Source organism: Bidens hawaiensis, unplaced genomic scaffold, assembly GCF_021521415.1.
Source record: "Bidens hawaiensis isolate Kalapana, Puna unplaced genomic scaffold, B.hawaiensis_p1.1 tig00023037_1, whole genome shotgun sequence".
NCBI lineage: Eukaryota > Viridiplantae > Streptophyta > Magnoliopsida > Asterales > Asteraceae > Bidens > Bidens hawaiensis.
In genome coordinates, this window is record NW_027493596.1 from 1 (window position 1) to 18,463 (window position 18,463).

The 18,463-nt window shown below is 31.5% G+C and overlaps 3 protein-coding genes across 3 annotated transcripts; all 3 read left to right on the forward strand.

The window, feature by feature from the left end:
- Positions 1–3,197: 3,197 nt before the first annotated feature.
- LOC143566678 (uncharacterized) lies at positions 3,198–4,413 on the forward strand. The gene is made up of 2 exons (XM_077053303.1): positions 3,198–3,608; positions 4,005–4,413. The coding sequence occupies exons 1-2, from the start codon at positions 3,213–3,215 to the stop codon at positions 4,401–4,403; spliced, it is 795 nt and encodes a 264-aa protein (XP_076909418.1). The 5' UTR covers positions 3,198–3,212; the 3' UTR covers positions 4,404–4,413.
- Positions 4,414–7,453: 3,040 nt separating this feature from the next.
- LOC143566695 (uncharacterized) lies at positions 7,454–8,910 on the forward strand. The gene is made up of 2 exons (XM_077053322.1): positions 7,454–7,814; positions 8,503–8,910. The coding sequence occupies exons 1-2, from the start codon at positions 7,800–7,802 to the stop codon at positions 8,845–8,847; spliced, it is 360 nt and encodes a 119-aa protein (XP_076909437.1). The 5' UTR covers positions 7,454–7,799; the 3' UTR covers positions 8,848–8,910.
- Positions 8,911–8,991: 81 nt separating this feature from the next.
- Positions 8,992–10,733, forward strand: LOC143566694 (uncharacterized). The gene is made up of 3 exons (XM_077053320.1): positions 8,992–9,391; positions 10,114–10,580; positions 10,660–10,733. Exons 1-2 carry the CDS (start codon positions 9,014–9,016, stop codon positions 10,309–10,311), a joined length of 576 nt encoding a protein of 191 aa, XP_076909435.1. The 5' UTR covers positions 8,992–9,013; the 3' UTR covers positions 10,312–10,580; positions 10,660–10,733.
- Positions 10,734–18,463: the final 7,730 nt, after the last annotated feature.

The following is an 18,463-nucleotide window of genomic DNA, read 5'->3' on the forward strand; positions in this document are numbered from 1 at the left end:
TTTTTTGTTCTTAATTAACATGAACACTTATGAAACTTGATTATTTTTAAGATTTTTTTTTCTTCACCATCACCTCATATTTCAAAATAGTTTAAAATAAATAAGCACTATATAATAGATAAAATTTATATTTATTCATTTAGGTCAGTTAATTAAAAAAAAGCATAAGAAGTTGAGTAATTTAGAATAATACTTAAAAAAGTAGAATAATCTTTTAAGGATCAAACTAACAAAATAGAAAATTTTGATTTTATCTACATTAACTTTTCTTTTTAAGGAAATAAATACGTGTGTATATTAACAAGATATTTGATACAAAATGTAATTTAATTTTCCAACAAACAAACAAAATGGTTATAAATATTTTATACCAAATTAGGTTATCTTTTATTCTTTTGCAATTAGAGCATACAATACGTAGCGGAGTCCGTGGAGAGCCAGCGAATGGGTGGAAAAAATAACAGGGTCGGTCGGGAATACCATCCCCCTGATTTGTCCCAAGTATTATTCTTCCTGGAATCCGGGATGTACAAGGCGGTATCTCCTTGTTCTAATTTTAAGTGGTTTTGGTTTTTGGAAAGAAATGAAAGAATTACAAGGCCGTCTCGTGGGTAAACCAAATAAGTCGAAGGCTTTGGGCCTCCGATTTTATAGGGCCTCAATCTAAAATATAGGTTTGTATTATGGGTTTTTGAAAGTCGTTTTTTAGAATTAATAACCCTCAGTGATTAGCCACAAGTTAAGGAGGAACGTCACGTACCCATTATTACTGCATATCATTCATATTCTATAATTCATGGATACTCTCTACAGTTATACACAAAAAAAGCCTCAACATTTTAGTTAATTTTAGGTCTCTAAACACGTTGAGCCGGTACTAGTAAGAAAGTGAAATGATAACATAATGTTTGTGAAAAAAGAAGAAAAAATGGGAAAAAGTGTTTTGGCTTTTGTCTACATTTCTATTTAACATTTTCTACCGCTACACAAATGCATTACACTAACAATGTTTTATACATAAACCACTAAAAGTATAAAGATAATAATAAAAATAGAGTGATGACGGGATGAGATAGATGGAGCTATCATCAATAGAAGTAGAAGTAGTAGAAGAAGAAGAAAAGGACTTTTGAGTTAAGAGAGTAGATGAGGGCATGCTCTAAACATGACTTACTGCCATCTTTCGTCAATGCTGCTATCACATTTATGCCCCACGATCCACGCATCATTATACATTATTCTGCCCTTCCCATTATTCCTATCCATTTTCTATACCCCTATCTATTCAAAAATTCCCAAAATGCCCTCCTTAAAATATAACCAAACATGCACTTAGGAGTTAGGATATAATAAATTTATCAAAGTGTGCTAACACGTCAAATATTTATCGAATTTAGCTACAACGAGTCGATTATAACTTCTTCTAACATGAGAAAACGAAAAGATGACAACCGACGGAATCGTTCACGTGACAACTCTTTTGGAGTGTAGTCTCAATACTTCAAGTTTATATCTTCATGTCATGGCCGACAAAATACACAAATTCATTAGAATATGTTCATTTCTTTCAACTATGATGTGCAAAAACACAATCACATAATTCAATTCCTTGTTTTGATAATTTACTCCAAACATAAAACACAAAATGAAAATCGGCCCACAAGAAAAGGGCTCTTTTGTCAATGTTTTATTATGCATTAGGGAGTAGGGACCACTGTCATCATCATCCTTCTTCTTTCCCAATATCCCCCTCAGTTTACACCTAACATGTTACTATGTTAGAAAAACATTAAATGTATAGAACATGCATATACATATATAAAATTATAAATTACTACAGAAATAAGAAAATCTAAAACGTTTTAAATAATATTTTTTCAAAAAATCCAAATGATTAAGTATGTAACATAAACATACGTATGCTATACACATAAATAACCATTTATAATTATTTTTATTGAGCATGTAACATTTATATTTCTATGTTAAGCAACAGATCATATATAAAATAAAAGAACCAAGGAGTCAAAAACATTACAAACAAATTACATAAAGAGACAAGGTGTAATTCACATGGTAAAGTTTGTATTAAAGTTAAAATACAAACGAAGATAAAAATAAGAAGTTTTAGAAGGATTTGTGACCACACAAAAAACCTCTTAAAATAAATTTAAAAAATAATAAAAAAAATCATAACACAAAATATAAATAAAAAACAAAAAAAATTAAAAACTAAAATGTTTCCGCCATCATTCCCGTTAAAAAAATAAAAAAAAATTGACGAAAAGACACAATGGTGAGATCAAAGACACAATGACGAAAATGAACAAAAGACACAATTATAACTAAAAAAATACCTAATAGATCATAAAATATAACACAATACCGAACAAAATATAACACAATATTGAGTAATAAACAATGTATATTGACCAATATAACCACAAATGTGTACAAATAATTCTTTTATTTATTTGTAAATAGTTGTACAATGTTTGTTTTGTAATTCCGCTTATTTTAATATATGTAAATTGTAATTGTAGTAACAATATATGATAATTGTGTTGTTGATTGTATTTTGTTTTATGTTTAAAGTTTAAAATTTTCATCAATTTTTCGTGTAATACACATGCCTCAAACTAGTAACACAATATAAATAAAAACACAATGTCAAGGAAAAAAGACACAATCAATAACGAAAATAAACACAAAACACAATGATAAACAAAAAGACACGACTTTTTTCACTCACAATTATGTTTTTTTTTCTTTTTTTTTTGTTTTTTATAAGAACGAGAAAGACGATGGAAATATTTTTGTGTTTTTACTTTTTTCGTTTTTTAACTAAATTTTTAGTTATGATTTTTTTATTTATTTTCTTTTTAAAATGTTTTTGAGAGGTTTTTTCGTATGGTTAGAAATCATTTTCATCCTTCTTATTTTTGTTCCCCTTTATAGAATAACTTGATCAGTAATTCACAATCTTTAATTTGTACCGATGTAAATGATAAAATCTCCTTTGATCTACAAGTAAATGCATATTTTCCAAATATTCTGATAACAATAAAGGAATAAAATCACCAACACGAAAACTTTAGAAATGAAATAAATTAAAGATTTATTTACTATATTATAGGTGCTAGTCCTTGCTATATAAATCAAGAAACCAAAGAAACATAGAATACAAGAACTCAATCTCTCTAGTCTCTCCCATGGCTACCATTAATGTCTTCTTCATCCTCTTGACTCTCACTCTTTCATCCACTATCCACGCAAGAGAAAGCCAATTCTTTAACAAATTCTCAAATAATACCCCTAAAGAATCACAACCCTTGAACACCAATGATCAACAACAACCAGAGTTCATCCCACAGACCCAAGATTCGGGTTCTTACGGTCTCTACGGCCACCAAACTGGCCAACTTCCACCATCCACCACCACCACCAACAACAACAACAATAACAAGCTACCGTCGTACTTACCCGAAAACTACAACCCGGTTGCATACACCACCCCCATTCATAGCAGCACCCAAGATATCCCTAATGAATTTAAGGACCCACAAACATATCAATACAATGGTCAAAGCAAATTGTACAACTCCGAGGTACGTAGGGTTTTGCATGGGTCAGTTTGAGTCGGTTTTTGCCTAACCAGAACCAAAAGTTCGGTTTTGTCATTTGAGGACGAAAAATAAAATTGGTCCAAAAATAGTGAATTTCGGTCTAAATATTTTTCATTTAATAATAATTAATTAATTATTACATATTTGGATGGAATTTTTTGAGTTACGTGTTTATTAAATTTCTATAATAACGTAAATTAAAAATATAGAAAAATATATATTTTGTTTGGTTTTTCAGTTTTTATTAAATGCAAAATCAAAACTGATTGCAAGTTCTGTTTTTACAAAAACGAAAACCAAACCGTCAGTTTTTGTTTCGGCTTACTTTTTTTTTACTTAGATCGATTTTTTTCATTTTCATGTGTACTTTACTCATAGGAAACAAATGAGGACAATGTGTACAACTCTGAGAAGCAAGGGTTTGATGATGCAAAGTTTATGGAGACGGAAGATGTTGGCAATAAGTACAACTCCGAGAAGCAGGTGGAGAATGGAATGTACAACTCGCAGATGCAGTTCCTTACACGTAACAATGGAAACATGTACAACCCTGAGAAGCAGGGAATGAGTGATACGAGGTTTTTAGAAAATGGGAAGTACTTTTATGATGTTAATATGGAAAATAATAATTATAATGCAAACATGAATGGAAGAGGATTTAATTCAAGAAATGAGTACGACACACAAGGGTATTATGGGAATGATGAGAAGTACTCGTATGATAGGTACAATTCCAATGGAATGTATCAAAAAGAAGAGGAACAGTTCGATCCATGAGGGCCTTTTTTACTTGGTTCTAAGTTTAATGGTGTTTTTAAAGGTGTTATGATTCTTAATCATGTTATGTTCTTATTTAGGGAAGACAAAGTCAAATCATTTTGTCTTGTGTAATCATGGATGGTCAAATTATGCTTGGAAAGAAAGTGGTATGAAGTTTAAATGTTATGCCTTTATGAACAATTCATAAATAAGATTTATGTATATTTAATGGTTTGATGGTCCAATATAGAAAGTATAATTGTAAAACGTATTAAATATCTCACACAACTATTGCCAAAAAGAAAAAAAGAAAAGCCAACATAATTATTATGTGTGACATATGGTGGTTTCCACTTATGATAAACATGTGACCAATTCATTAATGACCATTTGTAAATATCATTGAATGGAGGGAACTAAATTCAATTTTGAGCTACCAACAATTAAAAGGCCTGATATTGGGTAATTTAATGGTAAAAGACGGTCTCATATGTTTATAATCACAAACAGCACTAGGTAACTCAGGTCACCAACTCATATTCCGGGAAATCTCGCCTTTGAAGGCTCATTGTGATAAAACTCATTTGAAATCAGATTCAAACTTGAAATTTTATGACCTCTAGTCGGTTAAACTCTAGTAAAAGAAGTAAGTTTTGGATAAGAGAACTTAAAATCAATGACTCACACAACATAATTGTGACCACAAATTCACAATTTTTTTTAAAATGCTTCGTTCTCTCTAAGCTATTCATTTATGTACGTTTTACCTGAAGCCTTTACTATTTAAGTAGAGCATATTTTTCCAACACTAGACAGTCGACACACGACACCACTTAGGCCTAAAACCCTTGGTACAAATCCACATTTTTAAAAATAGGTTTGTTACTTTTACGTATTGTATATTTTTAAACACCTAAATCACCCAAAAGTAATGTAAACTATCTAAACACACACGTGACCCTTATAAGTCTGGCTCACGGACCCCCTCCCCCCTTCACGCCGGCCAATCATAAAATGAAAACCGATGAAATATGTTTCTTCCTTCACGCAACACCAAGTCATGTCAACAAAGGTGAAAAACTTCCCACTGTCGGGCCGGGGAAAAAGATAAATTCACCTACTACTAAAAGGTGTAGTAGATAAAGTTTAATTATAGAAAATGAAGGCTCTTTCGATGATGCATTTAAGAGCATCTTATGGAGAATGCTTGAACCTTTTAGTCTTGACAAGTTATTAGGGACCTGGACCCCCTCTATGGTTTGTACCCTTCCAATGGACCCATAAGTTTGTAATATGAATTCATCATCAAAATAGAAGTTAAAAAACCATCTTTTACAATAAACCTCTCAGTCATAAAAATAACATTTTTTATATAAATAATGAATTTTCCACCATAATAAAAATAAATTTACATATTTACAGTTATAATTATATAAGTGTATATAAATACTTTAGGTATATTGGTTTTTATTATTCTAACTATTATTTTTTAATCGTTATCAGTCTCAACTAACGAATTGGCTTATGACAGTCCTAACTTTTAACGTATTTGTTCCCAACGGTCCCCGACTAACTGAATCCCAACGTCGTTAATGGCAGGTCGACGGAAAAAATGTTTTTGGCCGTAAAACTCACATTTTTTCTCGGAAAACACTACATGAACACCACCACCACCATCAACCAACCACCACCACTTGAGCACCACCAACCGACTCCGAAGATGGTTCTAGGGTTCCGCCAACCTCAATGCTGAGTTCAGGTTCCTAAAGGTACGACACAAAGTTACAAAGATGTTTGGGACGAAAATGCAGAGTTTTTCGGGAAAATGTGAGTTTCCCGGCCAAATACGTTTTTCGGCGACCTGCAACTAACGGCCTTAGGATTTTGTTAGTCGCGGACTGTTGGGAAAATTTTTTTTTAAAATTTGGGACCGTCAGAAGGCAATTTGTTAGTTAGGACCGACTTTGACAAAAAAAAATAGTTAGGATCAATAAAAACCAATATACCAATAATTTATTTCACTAAATTTGAGTTTAATAGAAACAAATTTAAGTCCAAATGCCCAATTTTTAATCGCAGGCCCAAAACTATCAACCCAATCTACATTTAACCTATTAAAAATGTTATGATGACGCAAATAATATGTTGGACGGATCTAACGAATTAAGAGCTTTAATCTTAAAAGAAAATGATTCGACTTTATATATGCATTATTTTGCTCACTGGCTTTCATTGTGTTGATATATCCTTTATTGAAGCTAGCTCTCATATTATCCATTGCAACCGCAAGAAATGAAAATGCTTTTTGGCAATGAAGTACGTGAAGCCCGATTTGTGTAATCAAACGGGTGATGAGAATTTAAACAATAATTGTATTTGTTTTATTGTCAAAGACGTGCCTATGAATGTCAGATTAAATAATGTTTTGGTTGGATTTCAAAAAATGAAAACCCATAGAGAACAAATTTAGACATATGGTATTTTAATTATGCATTTCTAATGATATTTCACGTATTTTTGGTTGTTATATGCAATTTTGTTTAATTATCCTTTTTTATATGACCCAACTCAAAAAGCCTAACTGGAATCGGAAAAAAAAAATATATAGCACTAGTCAATTGAATACCGACCCTGTGAGAAAAATTCATGGGTCCATCACCGGCCGGTTAAAAAGTTGAGCAGTTAACTTTGACACCAAAATGCATACTTCGGTACTAGTCTCAGCAGGTAACAAAGTTCAAGGTCGCTGTCGGACCTATAGTTTCACTACCAAACTTCAAAAACACTCCGAACTTGTACCATTGTTAAACTTTAAGTATTGACAAAGTCACAATAATCTTTTGGAAATTGTGTACTTTCACAATCTTTAACTTAATTGTACACATGTAAAATATGAATACTCATTAATCTATATGTAAATACAGATTTTCCAAATATTCTATATTCTATATATAACAATAAATTCACCAACATCAAACATTAAAAATGAAATAACTTTATGGATGAATCCCTAAAGCCTTGATATGTAAATCAATAAACCGAAGTAACATAAAACACAAGAACCATGGCTACCATTGCCTTCTTCATCCTCTTGACTCTCACTCTTTCATCCACTATCCATGCAAGAGAAAGCCAATTCTTTACAAATTCTTAAACAACATCTTTAAAGATTCACAACCCTTAAACACCAATGATCAACAACAACCAGAGTTCATCCCACAAACCCAAGATTCCGGTTCTTACGGCCTCTACGGCCACCAATCTGGCCAACTTCCACCATCCACCACCAACAACAACAACCTGCCGGAAAACTACAACCCGGTTGCATACACCACCCCCATTCATAGCAGCACTCAAGACATCCCTAATGAATTTAAGGACCAACAAACATATCAATACAATGGTCAGAACAAAATGTACAACTCCCATGTAAGTAGGGGTGTGCACGGTTCGGTTTCAGTTTGTTTTGAGTTAAAACTGAACCAAAAACGAAATTGTTCCTCCCTCCGTCCCATTATAAATGTCATGGGACCCAAAACACACAAATTAAGAAATGTTTGATCATTTTATTTTATGAGCTATAAAATGACAATAACGTCCTCTAAGTTATTATAGCTAAAAACCATTTTTCTTCCTTGGCTATATGTAATAGTAAGGGCACAACTGAAAATTGAATTTATATGTATAGAAATGTCATTTAAATTGGGACAACAAAAAATGGAAAAATGGACATTTAAAATGAGATGGGGGGAGTAGTATTTTACTTTTTGAAACCGTTTAGTTTTGGTTTTTCAGTTTTGTCATTTAAGCTTAAAATTTAGGGCTGAAAAAATTAAAATTGACGGATATTTATTAATTTTTATAATTATTTTATATTTGGGCTAGAGTTTTTGAGTTAATTTTTTTAATTTTTTATAATTATTTAAATGAAAAATAAAAATCTATATATTCGGTTAGCTATTTTTTATTAAATGCAAAACCATAAATCCATAACTGACTATAAATTCATATTGTAAAAAAACATAAATCAAACCGTCGGTATTGTTTAGCTTATTTTTAGTTTTTAGGTTTTTCTGGATTCGTATATGTTTTTTATTTTTTTCATTTTCATGCACAGGAAACAAATGATGGCAATATGTATAACTCAGAGAAGCAAGGGTATGACGACGCAAGGTTTATGGGGACGGAAAATGGTGGCAATACGTACAACTCTGAGAAGCAAGGATTTCATGATGCAAAGTTTATGGAGACGGAAGATGTTGGCAATACGTACAACTATGAGAAGCAGGTGGAGAATGGGCGGTACAACTCACAGAGGCAGTACGATACACGTAACAATGGGAACGTGTACAACCCCGAGAAGCAGGGAATGAATGATACGAGGTTTTTAGAAATTGGGAAGTACTTTTATGATGTTAATATGGAAAATAATAATAATAATGCAAACACGAATGGAAGATGATTTAATTCCAGAAATGAGTACGACACACAAGGGTATTTTGGAAATGATGAGAAGTACTCGTATGATAGGTTCAACTCCAATGGAATGTATCAAAAAGAAGAAGATTCTTTAAAGATAGGTTCAATTCCAATGGAATGTACCAAGCTAAAAACTCAATCTCTCTCCCATGGCTACCATTAATGTCTTCTTCATCCTCTTGACTCTCACTCTTTCATCCACTATCCACGCAAGAGAAAGCCAATTCTTTAACAAATTCTCAAATAATATCCCTAAAGAATCACAACCCTTGAACACCAATGATCAACAACAACCAGAGTTCATCCCACAGACCCAAGATTCCGGCTCTTACGGCCTCTACTGCCACCAATCTGGCCAACTTCCACCCTCCACCGCCACCACCACCACCAACACCAACAACAACAAGCTCCCGTCTTACTTACCGGAAAACTACAACCCGGTTGCATACACCACCCCCATTCATAGCAGCACCCAAGACATCCCAAATGAATTTAAGGACCCTCAAACACACCAATACAACTCTCGGGTAAGTAGGAGTGTGCATGGTTCGGTTTGAGCATGTTTTGGGATAAAACCAAGCCAAAAGCAAAAATGCTTGTATTTTACATTTTGAAACCGATCAGTTTTGAATTTTTGGTTAGGCCATTTGAGCTTTAAAATTTAGGTTGATAAAATTTTCGGTTACGCCATTTGAGCTTTAAAATTTAGGGTTGATAAAATTTTGGCGCATATTTATTATTTTTTTTATAATCTTAAATATATATAAATGAAACATCCTTAAATTCTCTCAAGCCACCAGATTGTTTTATTTGTAAATGAAAACTTCTCATTCATTTGACTCGAATTTACGGGTATGGGTCTCACCAAACCCAGAAAGGCCTTAAACGAGTTATAACATCTCAATATATTAAATTCTAAGTATATATTATTAACTTCCTTAAAATAAATAAAATTAAAAATCCTAAAACATATATAAATATTAAAAACGTAAAACAACCCCGTATTAAAAGCTAGTTAGTATATATTTAGGCTAGAATTTTTGAGTTGCCATTATTAATTTTTTATAATTATTTTAAAACGAAAAATAAAAATCTATTTGTTTTGTTCGGTCTTTTATTAAATGCAAAACCAGAATTTCAATAAATTTAGTGTTTCAAAAAAAAAAACATAAAACCAAATTATCGGTTTTATTTCTTTGTTTTTTGGGTTTTCTGGATTCAGATATGTTTTTTTCATTTTCATGCATAGGAAACAAATGAAGGTAATATGTACAACTCTGATAAGCAAGGGTTTGACGACACAAGGTTTATGGAGACGGAAAATGGTGGCAATACGTACAGCTCTGCGAAGCAAGGGCTTGATGATGCAAGGTTTATGGAGACGGAAGATGTTGGCAATAAGTACAACTCCGAGAAGCAAGTGGAGAATGGAAGGTACAACTCGTAGATGCAGTTCGATACACATAACAATGTAAACATGTACAACCCCGAGAAGCAGGGAATGAGTGATACGAGGTTTTTAGAAAACGGGAAGTACTTTTACGATGTTAATATGGAAAATAATAATTATAACGCAAACATGAATAGAAGGGGATTTAATTCCATAAATGAGTACGACACACAAGGGTATTATGGGAATAATGAGAAGTACTCGTATGATAGATTCAATACCAATGGAATGTATCAAAACAAAGAGGATCAGTTCAATCCTTAAGGGTATTTTAGTCTTTCTACTTGTTCTATATGGTGTTCTTAAAGGTGTTATGATTTTTAATAATGTTATCTTCTTATTTAGGGAAGGCAAAGTCAAATCATTTTGTCTTGTGTAATCATGCATGGTCAAATTATGCTTGGAAAGAAAGTGGTATGAGGTTATATGTTATACAAGCAATTCATAAATAAGACTTAAGATTTATGTGTATTTAATGGCTTGATGGCCCAATATAGAAAGTATAATTGTATTGTAAAACGTAATAATATCACACACAACTATTGCCAAAAAGAAAAATAGAAAAACCAACATAATCATTATGTATAGCATATAGTGATTTCCACCTATGATCAACAAGTGACTCATGCATTAGGCTATGTGTAGTGGATAGGCTATAATTGGGGGCGAATTGTGACACGTGGCACCCAGTCAGTAAAGTGGGCGAATTTGTTTTTGGAGTGTAATGGTGTAGGGGCTACAAGTTAGGCCCACGGTATCTTTTTTTAATATTTTCTTTTTATAATTAAACTAATCAAATAAAAACCAATTTATTTAAATAATTAAATAAAAATGCATTAAAATTAAAAAGAAATACCAAAAAAATAACTAAAAAAATAAATAACTAAAAATATAAAAAAAACATATAGCTCGGTTGGCGTACATGTTTAGGTTCGGGTCGGGAAATTGAAACAGTTAGCTCGGTTGGTTTAGGTTCATCGGGTTCCAATGTATGTTCACGTTCGGTTGGTTTTGCGAACCACGGTGTTGACCGAAAGGAGGGAATGGGTGGTTCGGTTGGTTCGGGTTGTTTCTAGGATTCATTTTGCATATACATATGTACACACAACATATATACATATACATATACATATATACACACACACACACAACACATATACATATACATATATACACACACAACATATATACATATACATATATACAATAGTAATATAATAAGTAATATAATAATATATAATATAATAATAGTAATCTTCATCTCTTCGCAGGCGACAAATATTCCTCTCCCCGCCCAATTTTCACCCAAATTTCGCCCAGGGGGGCGGTGTTTGCGCCCTTTGTCACCCCTTCTCGGCCCAAATTATAGCCCACTACACATAGCCTTAATGATCATTTTAAATATATCATTGAAAGGAGGGAACTAAATTAATTTTGAGCTACCAATGAATAAAAGCCATGTAATTTTTGTAAAATCCAATCTTAAAAGATCTCATACGTTTGCGGTCGCAAACAACTCTAGTTAGCTCAAGCCACCAACTCATGTTCCGGGAAATCCCGCTTACGAAGGTCTGTTATAATAAAACTCAGTTAGAATCGGAATTAAACTTGTGACATTGCGACCTTAAATTGGGCAAACTCAAGTAAAAGAAATAAGTTATGGATAAGTAAACACTAACTTTATGACTCACAACAAAAACACTAACTCTATGACTCACAACAAAATTGTGAACACAAGAAGCATTTTTGTTAAATGCTTCTCACTTTTTCTCTCTAATCTATTCATTTCTGTATATATTACTTGAGCCTTTGCTATTATGTACATACATATTTTTCCAACACTCTTGGTACAAATCCACAATCATAAAATAGGGTTGTTATTTTTACATATTGTATACTAGGGTATATACCCGCGTAACAAGCGGGTGGAAACAACATGTCAACAAATATAATAAATTTAAATAACAAATTCAAGCAACACAAAACTTCTTTAAACTTTCAGACTAAAACGTTAACCATTTACTTTGTCTAGATATTAAAAGTTAAAAGTTACAATAAGTTAATGTACACCGAACAAATAAAAAACATCAACAAAAGACATAAACATGTTCTTTCATATTAAACCACCGTCAACTTCTTCAAACATTCTACCAAAAAAAACTCATTTTGCTTCAACACCTGAAAATTTAATAAACACAATAGCATCCAAATTAAATATATTATAATAAATAATACTATTATTAGAATAAATTGTAAACTTCTTCAAACATTCTACCAAAAGAAATTTATCTTGAACACTTATTTTTCATTTTTGACCAATCTTGCAACAAACATATAAATCATTAACATTAATATTTTGTTAAACTTTCAAAACTTAAAAACGTTTTACAATAAATGAATTTTCAAATAACTTTGGAAAGATTAACTTTATCATAAAATCGGTTGCTAAATAAGTGTGTGTGTGTGTGTGTGTGTGTGTGTGTGTGTGTGTGTGTGTGTGTGTGTGTGTTGAAAGGAAAATCAAACCCGAGCTGACCCGTTAAAAAAATATGTATTTAACTCCAAAAAGTTTTAAAATATAATTTGTTATTATGGAAATGTCAAATCCGTTTTAAACTAATTTATTGACTGTTTAACAAAAATAGTTTGTAAAAACAATCAAGAATTTAATTTGTTCTTATTTGAAATTCAAAAATTTTGACAACAAATTAAAACATAATAGGATTAGATAATATTAATTTTGTTAAACGTATTATGTAGATGAAACATGTGACGACACGAATTCATACGGAACAAATTTGATATTTTGTCAAATTTGGTTACGAAATGATTTATAGATGAAAAATGAATATGCATTTTTAGTTAAAAAAATAGTATAACTTAAAAATAACTTGTGACGACACGAATTCATACGGAACAAATTTGATACTCTTTTAAAATTAACACAACACGTTTCGAAATAATTACAAAATATTAAAAAAATGGTTAATTAGTCAACTTCAAAAAATTTATGGAAATGTTTTTTATTTTTGAAACATCGATATCGGGAAGTTTATTTTAGAATTTAATTTTGACATTTAGACATAATAATAATGGTCAAATATAAAAAAAAATGGAAAGTTTGTTGAGATTGAAAATTATGAAAAGTTTTAAAAGTGTGTATTTAATTTGTAAAATTACGTATTTATCGGGTTTAATTATGTTATGACTATTAACCATAAATTAAGCATTATAGTGACTATTTAAAATTTGGAATTTAAATATAAATTTGAAATGATTTATTTAAATTTCGTATTTAAGCAACAACTTATTATATTTTTAGTAACTTAAAAGTAACTTATAATGATTATTCTAATTTGAATTTCGAATAGAAGATTGAAATTATTAATTTGGGGGTTTATTTTTAGACATTAATTTTAACATTTAGGCGTAATTAAAAATGAACAAATATAAACAAATGGAAAGTTGGTTGACGATATAATATAAATAGAAATGATAGTAAAATTTTGAAATTAGAAACAATAATAAAAACGATAATAAAATTTTGAAACGAAATGCCGAGTTTTGCATATCTTATATTATGTAAGATATAATATAAGGGGGTGTTTGGTACAGAGAATGGAATTGTAGAGAAATGGAATAGAGAAATGGAATTGCAGAGAAAGGGAATTGGTCTGGAGAATGAGAATTGACTGTTTTGTTTGGTAGTACAGAGATTTCAGTAGAGAAATATAGATGAGAATCATTTCTCTTGTTTGGTACATAGAAAATAAACAGAGAATTATATCAACTTTATCATTAGCACAAGTATTTTTTTCATAACAAATATTTATTAAAAAATAAAAAACATATAAAAAGATGCATAAATTCCAACCAAAATATGTATTGATCAAACCAATTCACATACAAAACATAGTTTTTATGCAAAAAACATCAACCATAGTTAAAACCAATTCACATACAAAACATACTTCAACCATACACAACTATCCCATTGAACCATCGGTATACAACTCGACCATCTCAATTTTCTCTTCTATTGTCAACGCAAGAAAAGAACGTTCTAGATCCACATCTTTACCAATCAAATGAGCTGCTTTGAACCGTTTTTTCCTAGTGATACCTGGTAAAGCTTTCAACTCATCACTAACCTTTTCATAGATTTCACGAGCCTCCATACCTTCTTTGCTAAGTTGTTCACCTACCATCTCCCCAAATCGAAGCAAAACTTCCTTGATATCTTTGCAAGACTCTCGATATATCTCATCTGCATCCGTGCTTCTACCTCTTTTGCGCTTGCTTGTTACACTTCCTGTTTGTCCTTCAGATCTATCAACATTTGGAACGGCTTCATCAACAAAATCAAAGTCTTCAATATCAACAGGTGAGCTTTTTTGCGTCTCTTGAACAACATCTTCTTCTCCAAGGTCAACTGCTTTACTACCAGTAGCTCTATCCTTACCGAATATGGTACACAATTTGTCATAGAAAGGAAATGACTTGTCACGAAAATTCACAGCACCTTTGTGAGACTACAAGACAATTACAAATAAATTAGACTAAAATTTTAAAATCTAAAAAACATATTTTTTAGAATATACCTTCACGTATTCATTCCAAACACTATCATCGGCAATAATACAACATTTTTGTTCATCCCAACCAAACCCACTTGTATGCACCATATCATATACAATGCTAAAGTGTGTCTTCCATGTCTTCATCTTAGACTTTATATGTGGTTCTGCTTTGAGGCCAGAGTTAGGAAGACTTACATCTAGCAATTGTTGAACACCATTTAAATAACCTGGTTTGAATTCATTGTCAGCACCAGCATACTTTCCGGATGCATGTATCTCCATTAATGCATCAATTAGCTTTGCATCTTCATCATTTGTCCAGGTATGCTTGCTCCGAGTAACTCCTCTCACTATATTTGAATCTGCCATGTCTACGTACAAATGCATAATTATACAATTAAAAATCATAATTCATGTAACTACAAATACAAATATAACAAGAAACATTAATAAGAAAAAAATAAAGTGCATAAATAAACATTAATAAGAAACATCCTTGGTTCTACAAATAAAAAATACATAATTGTCAAACATAATTAAGAAACATTGTTGGCACGCTACGCACGCATCGCAGTCCAACTATTAAATATTTCATTAGCAAGAAGGTCTCTACGATCGGTCCATTCTTGTGAGGGCTCGATCATAGAAATAACATTGTCATGGTCATTTGCAGGTTGTGTGTGATTTACTGGGATTTCGTTATCAAGAGGGTCTTCACTCATTGTTGTTCGTATGAAATTGTGCAATAAACAACAAGCAATGATGATACGTGGCATGGACTCTATGGGATGATATGAGTTATCACGCAAAATAGCCCATCTATCTTTAATCATTCCGAAACATCTTTCTATAACATTCCTGGCCGATGAATGTCTCATATTAAAGAACTCCTTAGCATTCGTAGGAGGACGAGACCAATCGTTAAGATGATAACGTTGATCTCGATATGGAGTTAAAAATCCTTCACCATTTGTATAACCGGCATCACAAAGGTAGTATGTTCCTACAATTAACCATAAACTCTATGTTAATTATCATACTCAAATCTATGTATATTCTTTGAAAATTGTCTATCACATACCCGGAGTTATTTTAAGACCATTGGGTCTACTGATTGCATCACGCAAAACTCTACTATCAGCTGCAGAACCCTCCCATCCCGCTAAGACATACGTAAATAAAAGGTCTCTCGTACATACTCCGAGTACGTTAGTACAAATCTGCCATTTTCTTGTCCTATAAGGTTTTCTATCAATAGCAGGGACTTTAACTTTAATGTATGTTCCATCTAATGCTCCTAAGCAACCCTGAGTTAAAAGAAATCATTACTTACTAATGTATGTTAGCAAAAAATATCTTTAATAAAAAATGTGTTTGACTAACCTTAAACCATTTCCATCTTTCATCAGTTTCATTATCTGGCACTGGCACGGGTGACTTGTAGAGTTCTTTGTGTAATCGACATATAGCATTTAAGACTAACTTGAAATACCGACTTACAGTTTCCCCGGATCGATGAAATCTGTTGACTAGTATCCTATTCTTTGCATTATGAGCAAGGGTATGTAAAAACATAGCAACTTGCTCATCGACTAGCATGTTTTTACTATTCTTTAGTCCCCCTCTAGTTTCTAGCATATCACAAAGTGTTGTAAATGCATGTATATTCATTCTTATGTTAACAACACTCGTAACATCACTTTCATAAACCATCATCACCATGTTTTCACGCCTATTATGGTAACTCATTAAATATTTTGTACGTAAAGTCATTGACTCAATCGACCGACGCAAATGATAAGTACACAACATCTACCAACGAATCGTAAAATAAATGACATAAAATGCACCTATGGCAACTATTCTTTGTCTGGAAGGTGATCTTGCCATCTACACATAAAAATATAAGAAAATTCAAGAAAAACAAATAACTCCAAAATATAATCCAAATATTAGTTTGCTTTGTGTCTGTTAAATCTAAACTTCATTTAGCTAAGAATATTGAAGCAGTTGCTAATTTAATCAACAACATAAACCTAATTCATGTTCTACCACTTAATAATTATTGATTTGTACAAAGCTAATAGAATAAGATGTATAATGAAAACAAAGTGTTGGATTAAAGGAGAACTCACAGGTTAGGTTTGCTGATGATTAAATGATTGATAGAAGCTGATTCCAGGTACGGCTGCGATGCTGATGGATGTCAGGTGACTGCCGATGCTGATGAAAAAAAAGTATATCAGTTTGCTTTGTGTCTGTTAAATCTAAACTTCATATATATAACAAATCAAAAGAGTTCATAGTTCCTATTATACACTAAACTAGACCTCACGATAGTTTATAATAAGCGCGCCATGTTCAGAGGAACCAAACTTATATATTGTCCAAAAAGAAAAAATCCAAAATCTTCATCCTAAATAAACATTTCTAAACTGATATCTAACTAATCCAAACAATACCCATGTATCAGTTGTATATATTAAAAGTTGAGGGCATTATCGAATGCTGACGCAAATTCGCCCAATTATAGGCCGGGCGATATTCAAGTAGAAATCGAAAAAATAGCGGGATTTAGACCTAATTATCAAGGGATATATTGATTAGTACCTGATCGTATTTCGAAGAGGCATCAATGAAAATAGTCGAAACCCAATAGACTACATCACCAGCTAATCGATTAGCAATTATAAAGGTTATTGAAGGAATAGGTGAATGTTGCAACCGATTGGTGAGTGACTGTCGAGATAACGATTAACAGGAGGCCATTGGATTGCGGTGCTATCCTTGCTGAAGGAGGAAAATGGGAGAAATGAAAAGGAGGAAAATGGGAGAAATGAAACCCTAGAAATCAATTCTCCGCTTTTTTTAGAGAAACAAAATCAGAGAAATGGAAATGGTTTATTTCCATTTCTCACCTCTTTCTTTCATAAACAAACAAGAGAATTCTTTCCAATTCCATTTCTCACCCCTCAATTCCCTCTACCAAACACCCCCTAAATAGAAACGATAATAAAATTTTGAAATTAGAATATAAATAGTAATCAAAGAGTTTGTAAATTATCAAAATATTATCAAAATAAGGTAATATAACTTATCTTTGAAAATTTTAGTCAACTTATTATTTAAATTATTGTTCATTAATTTTAACAATATAGTCAAAATTTTAATGTATATAAAAAATATATTTTAGTCAAATCATTGTTATTATGTACCATTAATTATAAATTAATGGTTAATCATATTCCAAAATTGTTTAGAATTACCATATTCAAAGCATTGACCTACATTGACCTTAAATATGTAAGGTCAAATTTGAGTGCGTGATAAATTTTATGACTATCCATTATATATACTTATATATGGTGATCTAATTTATAACGATAATAAATTTTTTAAATTAGAATATAAATAGAAATCAAATAGTTTTGTAAATTATAAAAATACGGTAATATAAGTTATGTTTTAAATTTTAGTCAAAATTTAAATCTATATAAAATAATATATTGTAATCAAATCATTATTATTATGGACCATTATTTATAAGGAAAGTCAATATTCAATATTGA

Excerpts from the sequence above, each read along its gene's own strand:
- LOC143566678 (XM_077053303.1), top strand. The coding sequence starts at position 3,213 with ATGGCTACCATTAATGTCTTCTTCATCCTCTTGACTCTCACTCTTTCA. Across the intron at positions 3,609-4,004 it reads GCAAATTGTACAACTCCGAG|GAAACAAATGAGGACAATGT; the intron begins GTACGTAGGGTT and ends CTTTACTCATAG.
- LOC143566694 (XM_077053320.1), top strand. The coding sequence starts at position 9,014 with ATGGCTACCATTAATGTCTTCTTCATCCTCTTGACTCTCACTCTTTCA. Across the intron at positions 9,392-10,113 it reads CACACCAATACAACTCTCGG|GAAACAAATGAAGGTAATAT; the intron begins GTAAGTAGGAGT and ends TTTCATGCATAG.